The sequence below is a fragment of the Neurospora hispaniola genome, assembly GCF_033458365.1.
Source record: "Neurospora hispaniola strain FGSC 10403 chromosome Unknown B0T23scaffold_3, whole genome shotgun sequence".
NCBI classification, from domain to species: Eukaryota; Fungi; Ascomycota; class Sordariomycetes; order Sordariales; family Sordariaceae; genus Neurospora; species Neurospora hispaniola.
Window position 1 is genome coordinate 4,058,293 of NW_026944408.1, and position 13,136 is coordinate 4,071,428.

Here is a 13,136-nt window from a genome sequence, read left to right on the forward strand (position 1 = left end):
TCAGCAACCTCCTGTGAGCTGCATTGGATGTTATTACACTACACTCTACAGACCTCGATCATCCATGTCAACCTGAGAACCCAAAGCTGGCCCAGGTCAACAACTTTCTTCCACTTCGTTGCGACTGACACCTTGGCCTTAACGAGCTTCAGACAGTCCTATTCTAGACCACGTTGCCTGACGATGCTAGCTTCGACCTTTTTACAGACCAGCCGAGTTTCTTAGATCAGACTACATACAGTACAGCTATATACACCTAATTTCGCCGTCGAATTCGCAACAACAGAGCCCTCGACCGGCACCTAATCATGTCATCCACACCAGCTGACGCCACCAATGGCGAGCGCAACGGCATCACGAACACACTGACATCCCACGCTACGACGAATCCCGAGCTCGATCTTGCCAAGCTTCAAGCGCTCCCCGCCGAGCAGCAGGAACTGTTCCTCCTGACGTCCGTCTCGGCACTTAGCAGGCATGTCCTGACGCTCGAACCAGATGACTGCACCGCGCAGCAGTTCTACATAAAAAAGGAGGCCTTCAAGGTCCTGAATCTTGCCTCGCCATCGCCAACAAGAGTCACACGAAACGCGCTGGGGCGGTGTCTTGCGCACGTGTTCGACAAGGGCGATAGGAAGCTCCTGTTCGAAACTGTTAACGAGCTGGTCGGCATCATCTCGAGTGGGAAATTGAAGACGGAGGGTGAGATACGGACGAAGCATGCTGCCGTGGCTTGCTTGGGAGATATATACGGCTCGGCTGGTGACAGTGCCATTGGCTTGCACCAGCTAGTATGCTCGGCGCTCTTGAAGCTATTGAAGGCAGCTTCGAGCCACGCAGGGCTTCGCGCAGCTGTCCTGACCGCTTTCGGGAAGATTGTCACCATGATACAGGGGAGCATGGACGAGAATGTTGCGAGAGATATATGGAAGCAGGGGAGAAACCATGCCTCTGGAGACAAAGGATCACTGGTCGTCGTGGCAGCTTGCCGATGTCTACGGTCGCTTGTGCAGTATACCCCCTATTTCAAGAACTCGACCGACTTCGACAAGCTCAAATCGACCTTGTTCAAGACTTTCGACAATCCCTCATCAAACGCGCGATCGGCAGCAGCAGACTGCTTTGCCCAAGCGCTGGTCGGGGGTTACTCCGAGTCAGCCATTGGCGAGGCACCGCTACCCCTGGTCAAGAAATCCAAGTCCAAGGCGATCAAGAGACAGTCAACAATGGGGGGTCTTCAAGATGACGAGGAGGTTCCCTCACGGCCCGAAAGCCCTGCTCCAACCCAGAGACCCCAAGATTTGACCTTGTCGCTGGCCGATATACTCAAAACTTTGTCCACCCAATACGTCCGCATTTCGACCACCAATAAGGCAAGGGCTGCCATCGCTATTTGTATCGGAAACGTTCTCCAGAAGCTAGGAGAAAAGACTGTAGAAGTCAACTATCTTCGCATTCTCGAGATCCTCACAGCTGACTTCTTGGGCCATAACAACATTCTCAACAACCGGTACCGCTTACTCATTTCGCGGCGCATGGTTGATACCATAATCCAGGACATATTAGGAAAAAGGATCCTGGGTGAATCAGGGCAAATCACGGCCGCTAAAGCTATCGTCAACGATATCCTCAAGAACTATCCCCAAGCGCTCAAGGAAAAGCCGGAGCCATCCAAACACACATTGGTTGTCTCACTGAGTGCTCTGTCCTCGCTGATCTCCAGTTTGGGCACAGCGGTGACCGACTTCTCAGAGGGATGTCGCGATGGCCTGCTTCAAGTTCTCCAGCACCCTAGCTATACCGTTCAGGTATACGCCGCGGCCTGTATGAAGAATTTTGTGTTGGCCTGCCCGCAACAGCTTCTTCCCTGTCTGTCAGTTTGCATGAACAGCTTGAGCAGAGAACTGAGTCTTCTCGGGACGGGTAGAAATTCCCCTCGCAGGTGCATTGGTTTCGCTCACGGCCTCGCTGCCGGGCTCAGCGCAAGCCCGCAACGCCCGCTCTATGGGTCGGTCGAGATCAACAGTCGTGTTCTGACCATGGCTACAAACTTGCTCAAGTCAAGTGGAACTTCGGAACTACGGGTTGCAAGCACCCAGATTCAAGTCGCCTGGACCTTGATAGGCGGACTAATGTCTCTTGGTCCCAACTTCGTCAAGATTCATCTGTCGCAGCTGCTTTTACTCTGGAAGAATGCGCTGCCCAAGGTTCTGGCAAAGGATAGCATGGCGGTTCATAGGAATCTGCTCAATGCCTCGTTCCTCACACATGTCAGGGAATGTGCGCTTGGGTCTATCTTAGCGTTCCTCCAGTTCAACAGTCGCCTCTTGACTGTGGACGTGTGTAAGAGAATCGCTACCATGCTGCAGAGTACCACTGCATTTCTCAAGACACTGCCAGCGAAGAAGACATCGGATGATATCAGCGAAAGGCTGACGCCAGCCTTGCAACTCCAGGATCTGGAGGTTATGGTACGACGCAGAGTCCTTCAGTGCTATACGAAGCTCGTGAACGTCAGTCCTGCTGGCGCCATTGAAGCTCTCCTGCAGTCCAATCTTTTGACTCTTGCCATTTCTCTCTTTGCTGACCCGGATAACTATACACCGAGCTCCCTCAGCACTTCCATCGCGAACGCCGCAGGTACCTTCGACTCCATTTGGGAGGTTGGCGACAATTCAGGGTTTGGAGTGACCAGTCTTGTTAGGGGCTTTGCGACAAGAAGCCTCCCGGGACAACAGACCAACGGCTCAGACAGCACCCAACAAGAGTACGAACCGGAGGAGTGCATCGAGAGGCTGCTTCTTTCTCCCGTATGCGGCACCCTGGAGAACGACGCTTGTCTTCTGTACATCGGTAACTCGGATAACCCGGGACTTCCTGATCCTGCTGCCACCGAGGTGGTTAACATGGCTATCCAGTTGTTTGCCTTTGTCTTTCCCTTGACCCCATCTAAGGTGCAGGAGAGTGCCTTGGAGCAAATCACGACCTTCATAAGGGCTGGCTCCCTTCAGCGGGAAACTGGCCGCAAAGCTGCTGTTGATGTCAACGTGGTTACGGCACTTCTGTCTACCCTCCGCGTGGCTTGCAAGGAGACCAAGTCGTCACCAGGCGACATCACAAACATAGCCGTAGAGAAACTTCTACAGGAGTTACTGAGAGATTTCGTACTTGACCCCGATCAGTACGTCCGTAGCATTGCTTACGAGGCGATTGCCAGACTTTGCAGCGCTTGTGGCAACGCATTCACGAATCAAGAGATCAAGTTCCTTGTTGATACTATTGTTGTCAACCGAGAACCTAGCGCCAGAGCGGGCTGCGCCATGGCTCTTGGGTGCATCCAGACCAAGATTGGCAGCATGGCGGCTGGGTATCATTTGAAGACGATTCTTAACATCCTCATGTCTCTGTGCAACGATCCGCACCCGACTGTCCATTACTGGGCTTTAGAGGCTATAGCACGCGTATCAGATGCTGCTGGACTCGGCTTCTCCAGTTTCGTGTCTAGCACACTAGGAATGTTGGCCAAGCTCTACGTCTCGGATACGCATAACCCTGAATTAGCTTCTCCGATCACCATGAACTTGGAGGCTGACCTCTCCTCTTCGGCTGCGATTGCTCGCTGCGTTGATGCGCTCATCAACGTCCTTGGTCCAGATCTACAAGACTCTACGAAGTCTAGGGAGCTGATCCTAACTCTTGTTGGGTACTTTCAGCAAGAAGAGGATCTTGAGATTCAGCGGGCAAGTCTCGCTTGCATGGAACATCTGACATTGTATGCTCCGGGCTACATGGACTTCATCGACTACGTCAGAACTCTTCAGCGATACATCAAGTCCGATCATGCCGCCCTCCGAGATGTGGCCGTGGACAGTCTTTATAATCTCATGAAGAGGAACTCGTACGATGTCATCAAGGCCGCCGAGCAAGGCTTCGAGGATCATCTGTGGCTGGTTCTCGATGCCTCGCCGAGTCATGACGGAATGCGCAACCTTATCAGAAACTGGCTCCGCCAGACCTGTCTTTCGGATACAGCCGCTTGGCTTGCGCGCTTCCAGCATGTCCTGAAGATGACCAGACCGAAAGCCTCCGCGCAGGCAACCACGAACACTGGGAGGTCTGGTGGAGGTATTGACCTGCAGGATGAAGAGGTAGCTGGCTTCGCCGCTGCTGGAGGAGGCGCCAAGGACGACAAAGACACGCCGAGCGGCTCAGATGTGGAGCCCTTGAAGTGGCAGGTCACTACCTTTGCCATGGACTGCCTGAACGATATCTTCATTTTGGTTACAAAAGATGTCGCAACTCATGGCGAATCTGCTGCGCAGGCGGCCCTTCAGAACAAGGTTGCTGATGTCGTTCGCATGGCGTTCTCGGCGTCCACGTCAGGTGTCTTGGACCAGAGAATCTGGGGCTTGAAGATCATTGGCGCTGTTCTCAAAATGTTTGGCAAGATTCCAGACCCAGACTTTGAGGAGGCCATGCTGCTTGAGCAGTACCAAGCACAAATCAGTTCCGCTCTTACCCCCGCTTTTGCCGCGGACTCGTCACCCGAACTGGCCTCGGAAGCCGTCGATGTTTGTGCAAGCTTCATCGCGACGGGTATTGTCACTGACGTAGACAGGATGGGTAGAATTCTGAAGACGTTAGTGAGCTCGTTGGAGAACTTTGCAAAAGATGAGGACAATGCTGGCATTGGTGACCTGAAGGGACTCAGCTCAAATGCACAGGTTATGGTCAAGATGTCTGTCTTCGCCGCCTGGGCCGAGCTACAAGTCGCCAGCTCTGAACAGAAGTACCTACTGGATGTCCTCAAGCCTCATATTGGTACCTTGACTCCTCTTTGGCTCGAGTCGCTACGCGAATTTGCTCGGCTTCGGTTCGAGCCGGATATTTCCATGACGCTTGGCCCTCCATCGCTTTCTGGAAGCTTGGACACTGTCTACGCAGCGCTGAACCGTGAGACGTTGCTCAAGTTCTACCAGGAGTCTTGGTTGAAGTTAGTAGACGCTATCGCCAGCCTCATTGAACAAGACAGCGAGTTCGTCTTTGATGCCCTCGATGGCAAGGAGCTGTCAGGACCTACCACCAACAGCAGCTCAAAGGGGGCAGATATCAACTACCGCGATGAGCCTGTTGCGTTCTTCTTTGTCTTATTTGGTATCGCGTTTGAAGCACTCGCCACGAGACCAGGCCAGAGCGAATCTCTCGCTACCCGAGAACAAACACTGGAGATTCTCCGCGCTCTTAAGAAGATCCTTCACCCAAGCGTATCTGGTCATGCCATTTACCGCGATGCCATCTTCTCCGAGACGATGGATCTCCTGGATCGTCTCGTACTCACCGAAGGTCTTGATGTGCAGGGCGTTATCGTTGAGATTGCGCGTGCCCTATGTGTGGCACATCCAGCAGCCAGAAAGCAGGCTGACGACCCAGAGAACAGTGAGTTGTCTGACGACATTGAGCAGCTCTTTGAGCTCACACGGATCATCGTCTTGGTCCTCTCCGGACTGTTGCCCAACCTCAGTGAGACCCAACAGCCCGTGCGCCACCAGATGACAGAGGAAGCGATCCTTCTCGTCAGAACATCGCTCAACGCACTGGTCGATGCCGCGGAGGTGTTCCCATCCATAATCAAGACGGATCTACACGCCTGTATCCTGCACATCTTTGCGACCATTCTTGCCACACCATCATGCCAGGAGGTCATTGTCCCCCAAAACCTGTCGACACTCAAACGCTTTATCAACGGCATGACCGGTTCTAGGAGAGACGGCGGAGATGATGACGAGGGTAATTCGCCCACGGACGTTCAGCTGTTGGGATGTCTGCGCCGCTTCCTGTCCATCTATCTCAACGCTCAGAAGCGCGAAGCCCCCACGTCACTGACCTGCGTCAAAAACTGTCTCCTGGCGATCACTATCCTCTTCACCGGCGGCAAAAACCACCTGCCAGCCAGCGAACCGCTGGTAGCCAAGTTCCTAGACGAGCTTGTAGACTGTCTAACTGACCGGATGGTAAGTGTTTACTCGCTCCCAAACCCCATTGGCCTTTCCATATACTAACACGGCCAACTCTAGACCGCCAAAATAGCCGCAAACTGCATCCGCTCCCTCCTCCTCAATACCAACGCCAACAACCAACCCACCTCAGCCGATCACTCTATCTCCCGCCACCTCCTCCCGCGCCTCATCGCCTTCGTGACCAACACCTCTCCCGAGGACCCGGAACAAGCTCGTTCGCTCATCGCCCAAACCCTCGTGCAGTTCACTGCCGTGGTTGCCAGAGGATCGTCGCAGGACGGAGGCCAAGGCGCATCCATTGCCATGGCCCTCGTTGTGCCGACTTTGCTCTCGCGCGCGGCGACAGAGGGAGCTAAAGATGATGTATACCGCGAGACGAGTGCAAGGCTACTGGAGTTGGCGAGCGCCGATCAGACTGCTTTTAGGGCGGTGGTGGGTGCGATGAGTGAGGGCCAGAGGGCGTTTATGGAGGAGGTTATCAAGAGTGGACGATCGGGGGGAATGGGTGGTGGTGGTGGTGCACATGTAGGTGCCGGAGGGAGGAGAAGTGAGGAGGATGAAGAGCAGGCGCCGACTATTGCTTTGAAGATGAACTTTGGTGGTTGAAGAGGATGGTGAAAAAGTGTGGAAGGGCTTCGATATTGGATTTGGGGAAGAGCATATATATATAGACGGTATAGGACGTTGTAATACACTTGCATGTGGACTGTTGATCAAGAGACTTGCTTGGGGAGAAAAGGGGAGTTTTCAATCTGGTTTGAAACGGATGAAACGGGAAACAGGGGCTGGCTCGAGTTGAGCCCCCCTTTATTTCGATTGTTTACGGGGGTATCTTCTTATCCGACCCTAACCCTCTGTTCTCTAATACCCCTTGCTTCCACGGCTTGATACTAACAAAAGAAAACAGCCCCCAACCTGGTATAAACCGCCGTCATTGCGTCCTTGAACCCTGCTTCTGTCGCTTCCTCCAATGTGTCTATAACAATGCGGCCATGATTGGAATCCAAAAAAGCGTCTACTTCTAGTTCGCCGCAAGAATTTCCGCCGCGAACGGCGCCGGCGCAACGTCCCTCGTGCCATCATGCCTCCTGGCCTCCTCAGCTTCACGCTTCTTCCTGTCGGACTCCCTCTGTCGCTCGTGGTTCACATAAGTGGCGTAGCGCAGGGTGCCGAGGGTAGCGACCGCCATGAACAATATTCCTACCACGGACCGGCGAATGAGAACCCAGCGCAGGGCTTCGATGTCGGATCGGGCGTCGCTGTTGAGCATGACAGAGATTTTGTAGTTTATTTGTTGAATCTGTTGGCGCGCACAAGCAAATGTTAGTTTAGGGATAATTTGGTTCCCGATCTAGGATATACAGAGGGTTGGAAGACCTACCCGACTTTCAACGGCCTTCTGCTCCTCCCTGACCGCCATTTTCCGATCATTGAACATGCCGCGTACGTTATCGTTCAGCGTCAACAGCTCCTGGTTGAGCCTCTGCGTGAGTATGTCCACCTCATGAAGCAGGTGCGTGCGCTGCTGTCGTAACTGCTCGTCCGCCACCCGCCGGTTGTTCTTGACCTCGGTGCTCAGCTCTGAGCACGCCGCGCGAAATAGGTACGTCTCGTTCTCCACGTCGCTCTTGCTCACTAACCCGGCTTGCGCCACGTCCAGGTTCGACGCTAGTAGACCACGAACGGCTTTCATGGCCGTGATGGCTTGCGTCAGCGTGTAGCCGCCGGCCGAGAGCTGTTTAACGAGCGAGTAGCTGTCGAAGTGGTGGACGTAGGGAGGCGGCTGCAGGTGCGGTGGTCGGCCGTTGCCGTTGTCAGAGTCAGTCAGGAGGCGCGTGGTGTTGTCGGAGGGAGGCGGTCCCATGTAGAGAATGGTTTCCATAGGCGTGGTACTCTTTTTGTCTGCCGTCGGATCTGGGCCCGTTCTCGCGGCGGCTGCTGTGGGTGGTTGTTCAGGGGTTCCCCCGGAGCTTGGGGCTGCCTTTGGCGCATCGGGGACGCCTTCTGTTGGTGTTGTTGGCTCGCTCTTTTCAGGCTGCTGCTTCTCTACCGGGGCAGCATTGGGATTCGGGTCGGCGCTTGGTTTTGGGTCCGAAGACGTTGTTGGTGTCTCGTCATGTAATGGCTGCGGTTCTACGGCCTTTCCGTATTTTACAAAGGCGGCTTGCCTCCGGGAGGCGGAGCTGGAGAAAGGAGCCGAAGCGGTATGCGCGCAGCATGACGGCTGAGAAGAGAGAGGAGCGACATGACGACGAGGCTTTCGGGCGACACGAGCCGCGGCGGGCTCGGACCAGAGAGCTCCTGTGCGGAACAGCTGAGGATACAGGAAGGTCAAACGGCCAGGGGTGGCCATGGTGTCGAAAATGGGGGCTTTGTTGCTGCCCGAGCAGTCACAAATCTTGGGGGGGAACAGCTTCGAGGGGATCGCGGGGTTCTGGAGGGGCGCTGGGAGGATTCGTTCGCGACTGATGGATTGACGGGGAACAAAGTGTTGTTGGATCAGGAGCAAAGGATAAATGGAAGGAGGAAAGGGACGAGAGTCGGTAATCTAGACGGGCATGGTGGGTCGGGAACAGCCGGTTGGAAATCACCTCAATGTCATGCACACGACTGACTGACTGGGCCGCCGTCAACGGAGCTCGGGGTCCATTGTCTCGGGTTGCTAGCGCATCACAGGATCGGCCTTCTGGTGGGTTCGTTCCATTCCAGGGCAGCCCAGGGGTAAAACGGCTAGAGCCGGTTGGATGGATGGATGTGCTGGGAGTTCATTGTTCAAACGAATGCCAAGAGCAAGGCCGCTCGGTGCTACGTATAGGTGCCCGTGCAGGGGAGGGCAGGCGGTCTCGGTTCTCAGGTTGTGGAGCACGCACGTCAGACGTTCCCGCCCGGCCTGAAGGAGGAAGTGACGTGCATCGGGACTCTGCCCTGATGTCTCGAACGCACATGTCGACAAGCAACCAAAACTTTTATGCCCGTGGGATAGAAGGACCCGACCAAACGGGCATTGACGAAACTGTCATTGTCTAGTAAGTACTATGGATGGTAATAGGGAAACCAGAATGTGTCTATTACCTGGTATACCCGGCCAGTTTTCCCGATAAACTATAGGTAACCAGAGGTAGCTGCCCGGTGCCGGCAATTGAAGGCCTACTAAGAACGTAAGAGGCCGACTTTCATCCACATTTTATGGGATGGCGATCGTTGACCCCGCTAGATACAGTAGGTGATGTTAACACTCTGACATGGACTCAAAGCAGTACAGTACCTGCCTGCACTATAACGTAAGGAGATACGCCCTATATTCCAGGGTCCTCATTCTACTGGGTGCAAAACACGACTGAAATCAAATGATTACTTCAATCGTTTCCACGCAACCTTCCTTCCGTCCAGTTCTCCAACTCCTGCTGCTTTTACTTACCTATACAACCCTCAAAACTTACCTAGTCATATCAAATTGAAATCTCTTGCTTCCTCCTCGTGTAACTGGGAAAGCGCACAACCACATATCGTCACTGCAGCACAAGTCAGAGAGAGAGTCAGAGAGGTGAGTAGGTACTTTCCACCAACATGGAAGAATTGGAACCATGTCGAAAGGCCCTTCCATGACCGACCGAGGTCCCTGGTCCCGCGCGGCAGGCTGATTGACTCACGGTTCGCTTCAAGTCGTGGAACTCGAAAAACGAAAAAAAAAACCAACTGCAATCTTCACCACGGCACGGGTGACATCTACGGGACGCTGCTTCTTCATCTACTCTGCTCGCACACGTCATACTCGTCCTGCCACTTCATAAATTATATCAACATACCCAGACCCAGGCCATCTCTTGTCCATCTTATCTCTCTGCTCTACTCTAACCATTCTTCACCGTATCGTCTTAGCCACGCAGCCACCGGTCTTAACATATTTTTGTTTATGTACGCCTTCACATCGATTTTCATCGTTCCCCATCCTTGCCCATGTCTCAGGCTAACTGACTCGTAGTCCATAGTGACTCTTCTTAATTCGCTGACCTGGCAGCTTATCCGGGCGTCAGTGTTGGCTGCAGATGGCTTCCCCATATGGTTTGTACAACCATCCCCATCCGACTGAATCATGGCCAATATGGCTCCTCAGAACCTGAAGGTACTCACTGACAACACCTCCCACAGATCCCGTGGCCACGGATCCACCACTTCTAGACAGAAACAGCGAGATCAAAACATACACCACGTCGAGGTTTACCTATCCCGGCCTGCGTATCTTCTATCGGCGCCACCAACAGGCCGACCGTCTTCCAAAGTCACCGGCGCCGATACCACTACTCGTTTTCATCCATGGACTTGGTGGCTCAGTAGCCCAGTTTCACCCGTTGCTCACCAGCCTGACTTCGATTGCGTCCTGCTTGGCTATTGATCTTCCAGGGTGCGGGAGATCCGAGTTTTCAGTCCGGCAATGGGAAGCATACACGACAGATGCCCTGGTAGAGCTCCTGGAGACCATCATCGAGGATTACCGTGAGAAGGAGGACGGCCAGGGTGTAGTGCTGATTGGTCACAGCATGGGTGCCTCTCTTGCTGCACTACTGGCGAGTCCGAGACTACCACCCCGGACTCAACTGCATGATCACGTCACTGGCTTGATCGCGGTCTGCCCCACCTCAGGTCTTCTATCCCAGAAGCAAATTATGGTTCTTACAGCATTGCTTTGGGTCCCTGAAATCATCTTTAACCTTTGGAGAGCGTGGGACAAGCGAGGCGGGAGCCAAAGTGCGAGCGTTAAGAGGTTCGTTGGCGCCGATGCCGACCCCGAAGCAAAGCGGCTTCAAGACTTATACAACAACCAAGCTATCACGTCAGTCTGGCGTCGTATGGCTTGGGGTTGTCTACCGACTCATATCAAAGGGGTTGCTAAGGGCGGCCTACCTTCGAAAGAAACCTGGGAAAAGCTGAATGTGCCGGTTTTCTTAGTGGGAGGAGAAGATGATAGAGTCACCCCTCCCCAGGAAATTGCCAAGATCCGTGACTTTCTGCAAGAAGTCAAAACGACACCAGACACGATTTCACCCGGCACCTCAGTTCTTGCTGACTCGGCAGCGCCGGTAGATATCAACGCAGCGGCGTCCAAGATTGATGCTATGACAAGTTTGGGGCAAGGAGAGGAGAATACTCGAGAAAGCGCGGATCAAAAGCCAGTACACCGCACACAGGTTGCTGAACCAGAGGAAGGAGCGGACGATCCGGTGACACCTACTGAGCAGGCAGCGAGTCTACCGTCCTTGTCTCTCCACCCCCAAAAGGTTGTGCGATCCATCATCATGGGCAAGCCGGCCACGCACGCTTTACTGTACACGCCGTCAACAGCCCGCATCCTAGCGGGATTGATATCGGATTTTATGGTTGTGCATATCACTGGTCGTCTTGACCTGGGCTGGCAACTGCAGTACCTTTCTCGTGATGGCAAGTGGGATGTCAAGAATCTTCAGAAGTGGCAGGCAGTAGAGCCTGTTTCTGAACCTATTGGAGGCATCTTCCGTGCCATCAAGACCTTGCGCGAGGTTGACGAAGATCACAGTCCTTCGGAATTTGTCAAGAAATGGGGTGGGGTCATTAAGGATGTCATTGACATTTCGCATGATAACCCGGTGTACAACCCTCAGGGTCTCGAGAAGGGAGGAATACACTACCACAAGTTCCCGACGGTTTCCAAGGTCCCGCCTACGGATGCGGAGATCAAGGGCTTCATTGAGCTTGTCGACAAGGTCCGTGACGAGCAGAAGGAGCGGGCGAAGAGAGAGAACTGGGGAGAAGAGTATTATATTGGAGTCCATTGCCACTATGGCTTCAACAGAACGGGGTTTTTCCTTGTCTGTTACCTCGTTGAGCGATGCGGTTATACACCGGAGGCGGCTATTGAGCATTTTGCTCAAAGCAGGCCCAAGGGTATCAAGCATGCTCACTTCAAGGACCGGCTGTACGTGCGGTATTCGGGTTTAAGGAGCGAGGCAATCGCGGAGCACTGAGATTTCACTTGCCCCCATTTTTCTTTGGTTGTTTGCTGGTTTACTTTACTGCACACGTCTCGAGATTCCTCGAGATTTGTTTATCTGATGATACGAGCGGTTGATTAGTTGTAAGCAATTCCTTGGTCATGGTAGTATGGTTAGGCCTTGTACGGAAAGATAGGGCGTCTGGAAGGTTAAATGCTGTTCGGTTCTTGATACCTTGGAATACTAGCCTGTATTCCTTCTTTTTCAGTTATTGAGTCTAGTTAGAGAGGTTGATGTCTTGATAAAAATCAAAGCATAGCGTTGTTTACCTCAATACGGGCCAGAACAGCAGTCATGTTCAATAGCGCTTTGAAACTCAAATAGTCCCGCGACAGTCTCCTAACTCGAAACACGCAGCATGCTCAAGACAACTCTCCCCGACTAGCCAGATACGCAGCCCCCGAGTCAGCCCAAATTTCATACGTTTTCACCCTCGCATCCTCGTCAAACTCCAAGACATATCTAAACACCTCGTCCCAGCTCTGTCCCGTCTTTTTGTTGGTGAACACTGCCTCTCCCCTCACCGACACCTTGCGCACCTCTGCATCTACAAGATAGTCGGAAAACCGCATGTCCTTGTAACTCAATTGCTCCCCAATGGTCTGGAAGTAGTCCAGAAATCCGTCTTTGCCCTTGTATTCGCGGCCCAGAAAGGGCGCCAAGCGAGGCAGACCGTGCTCGAAGACTATGATGTCATTGCAGTTTTGGGTGAAGTGCTTGGTAAGGATCTCGGAGGGAGGAGCTTGGGAGGCGAAGGCGGTGCAAAAGGATTCAGAGGCTTTGAGGAGGGATTGCCGAGTGATGGAAGACATTGATTTGGATTTGTTTGGATGTGTTGAGCGTGCCGAGTGTTGGTGTCGTGAAGGGTTGGTTGTTGGTGTTGGAGTTCCTGTGATACTGCAGTGCTGTAGTTCTCTGTGTGAATGCCGGGATCGGAGTCTTGCCTGTGCTACAGTAACACGGGCATGAATGATTGAATTGACCTATGCCGTGGGGAACCTAGTACCTAGCACGATAGGGGACCAACGGACAGGGTTGCTTTCATTCAGTGGTCAGGCGGACGAATCATGGGCTCCTGCCGCACCCGATGCAG

General features: G+C 53.4%; 5 protein-coding genes across 5 annotated transcripts; 3 read left to right on the top strand and 2 right to left on the bottom strand.

Moving 5' to 3' along the window:
• The first annotated feature begins 32 nt into the window (after positions 1 to 32).
• B0T23DRAFT_378257 (armadillo-type protein) lies at positions 33 to 6,730 on the top strand. Its single transcript, XM_062837082.1, has 2 exons — positions 33 to 6,011; positions 6,075 to 6,730. The coding sequence occupies exons 1-2, from the start codon at positions 309 to 311 to the stop codon at positions 6,621 to 6,623; spliced, it is 6,252 nt and encodes a 2,083-aa protein (XP_062694559.1). The 5' UTR covers positions 33 to 308; the 3' UTR covers positions 6,624 to 6,730.
• A 31-nt stretch (positions 6,731 to 6,761) lies between these two features.
• B0T23DRAFT_127004 (uncharacterized protein) lies at positions 6,762 to 8,491 on the bottom strand. The gene is made up of 2 exons (XM_062832127.1): positions 7,399 to 8,491; positions 6,762 to 7,317 (listed from the first exon to the last, which is right to left on the bottom strand). The coding sequence occupies exons 1-2, from the start codon at positions 8,368 to 8,370 to the stop codon at positions 7,039 to 7,041; spliced, it is 1,251 nt and encodes a 416-aa protein (XP_062694560.1). The 5' UTR covers positions 8,371 to 8,491; the 3' UTR covers positions 6,762 to 7,038.
• An 810-nt stretch (positions 8,492 to 9,301) lies between these two features.
• On the top strand, positions 9,302 to 10,321 carry B0T23DRAFT_356746 (uncharacterized protein; the record flags this gene model as incomplete). Its single annotated transcript, XM_062836182.1, has 3 exons — positions 9,302 to 9,932; positions 10,007 to 10,079; positions 10,167 to 10,321. Coding segments are annotated over 2 exons (644 nt in total), but the record flags the coding sequence as incomplete, so codon positions are not given.
• Positions 9,869 to 12,211, top strand: B0T23DRAFT_127036 (uncharacterized protein). The gene is made up of 3 exons (XM_062832129.1): positions 9,869 to 9,932; positions 10,000 to 10,079; positions 10,167 to 12,211. The coding sequence occupies exons 2-3, from the start codon at positions 10,064 to 10,066 to the stop codon at positions 12,014 to 12,016; spliced, it is 1,866 nt and encodes a 621-aa protein (XP_062694562.1). The 5' UTR covers positions 9,869 to 9,932; positions 10,000 to 10,063; the 3' UTR covers positions 12,017 to 12,211.
• Positions 12,212 to 12,997, bottom strand: B0T23DRAFT_127017 (uncharacterized protein). The gene has a single exon (XM_062832128.1). The coding sequence runs from the start codon at positions 12,853 to 12,855 to the stop codon at positions 12,406 to 12,408; it is 450 nt and encodes a 149-aa protein (XP_062694563.1). The 5' UTR covers positions 12,856 to 12,997; the 3' UTR covers positions 12,212 to 12,405.
• Between the last annotated feature and the right edge of the window lie 139 nt (positions 12,998 to 13,136).

Excerpts from the sequence above, each read along its gene's own strand:
- B0T23DRAFT_378257 (XM_062837082.1), top strand. The coding sequence starts at position 309 with ATGTCATCCACACCAGCTGACGCCACCAATGGCGAGCGCAACGGCATC. Across the intron at positions 6,012-6,074 it reads ACTGTCTAACTGACCGGATG|ACCGCCAAAATAGCCGCAAA; the intron begins GTAAGTGTTTAC and ends GGCCAACTCTAG.
- B0T23DRAFT_127004 (XM_062832127.1), bottom strand. The coding sequence starts at position 8,370 with ATGGCCACCCCTGGCCGTTTGACCTTCCTGTATCCTCAGCTGTTCCGC. Across the intron at positions 7,318-7,398 it reads AGAAGGCCGTTGAAAGTCGG|ATTCAACAAATAAACTACAA; the intron begins GTAGGTCTTCCA and ends GCGCGCCAACAG.
- B0T23DRAFT_127017 (XM_062832128.1), bottom strand. The coding sequence starts at position 12,855 with ATGTCTTCCATCACTCGGCAATCCCTCCTCAAAGCCTCTGAATCCTTT.